General features: G+C 42.7%; 1 protein-coding gene across 1 annotated transcript in view; it reads left to right on the forward strand.

Moving 5' to 3' along the window:
* Positions 1-1,243, forward strand: part of LOC101859905 — a gene marked incomplete in the record, with an annotated part of 25,952 nt that overhangs the window by 5,088 nt on the left and 19,621 nt on the right. The window contains 2 exon segments of the mRNA XM_005090816.3: positions 137-297; positions 567-694. Of these exon segments, the coding sequence (XP_005090873.3) occupies positions 137-297; positions 567-694 (289 nt within the window).

Below are 1,243 nucleotides of genomic sequence, written 5' to 3' on the forward strand. Positions count from 1 at the left end.
AGAGAGGGGGGGGGGAAGACCTAGAGAGACTAAAGCAATATTGATGTACCACTCCTAAACTTGGAACTTTAAGTTCAACGTATCAAAGATATTGGGATTGATCCAAATAACAAAAAGTTATCGTTGCCTCATCCAGATTCGACTATGTCCAAATAAAAGACGGAGAGGAAGGGGAGTTTGGACAAGCGGTCTACTGTGGGACCACCAGTTTCGATTACCTGTCTACGTCCAACATCGTCCGGATTCGGTTTGTCTCGGACGTAAGCGGGCAAGACGCTGGTTTCCGCATTCATTATGGTAGGTGGAGTCACGCGCTATTTTGCAAGTGATGTGAGGAGAGGCATTTTGTTCTCAAGCCCGTTTTTACAAATTCTGACTTTCGAACGAAAGCTTATCTCCCAATTTAATTGTTCACCTTCCCTCAGTACCTATCTTATAACTTAGCAGTATATTCACAAATAGAGAATGTTTGCATCTGTGTCTTTTGCTCTTTTGTTTTCATGCTTAGTTCGCTACATTCGGAAACTTTCTTTCTTCCTCCTCTCACCCCTCCCTCCACCTCCCAGAACAAATCTCCACCTCCCAGCAGAGAGAGTCAGGCTGTAACATGACGGTGGTAGAACCGGGTAGTGTGACGTCACCAGGCTACCCTTCTCCGTACCCAGCCGACTCGGTGTGTGTGTACCGTATACAGGTGAGAGCTCTTCATTTAACTGGTTCCGCTTCTTCAGAACAAACGATGATATAGACGTGTTCTTAGAAACAACACAGTTTTCACTATCAGACTTATTCTATCCAAAGACTTGTAAGATATAATTATATCTAGGACTGTTAAATCTGATGTGATTCCGGTTCACCACAGACGCGCTATTTGACTCAATTTGAAACCAAAGGAAAGAAATTGAGAGAAATGTTGCACGTGTACCCGACTCTAGTGAGAGATTGCTGTTAAGCCCTTCTTCTGTGCACCCATGTGTGCACTACCCCAGCGAAGTTTTTCAAGAGAGCTTAGAGCAGCTGCCATGACAGTGCATAGTCTATGACAATATGATTCGAATCTATGATTCCAGTGTACGGTTTCAAATTTCTGTTTAAGGCTTACTACAAACAGAATCTAGCAGTGCCCTATTTGAGACATTTATTCCAAACCAAAATTTAAAAAAATGCCTTGATTCTCATTTTCATTAGAGTACAAGATTTTGAAAGATGACTTCAGTTACAAACTTCGTCTAATCCCCCCCCC

The sequence above is a fragment of the Aplysia californica genome, unplaced genomic scaffold (genome assembly GCF_000002075.1).
Source record: "Aplysia californica isolate F4 #8 unplaced genomic scaffold, AplCal3.0 scaffold00022, whole genome shotgun sequence".
NCBI lineage: Eukaryota > Metazoa > Mollusca > Gastropoda > Aplysiida > Aplysiidae > Aplysia > Aplysia californica.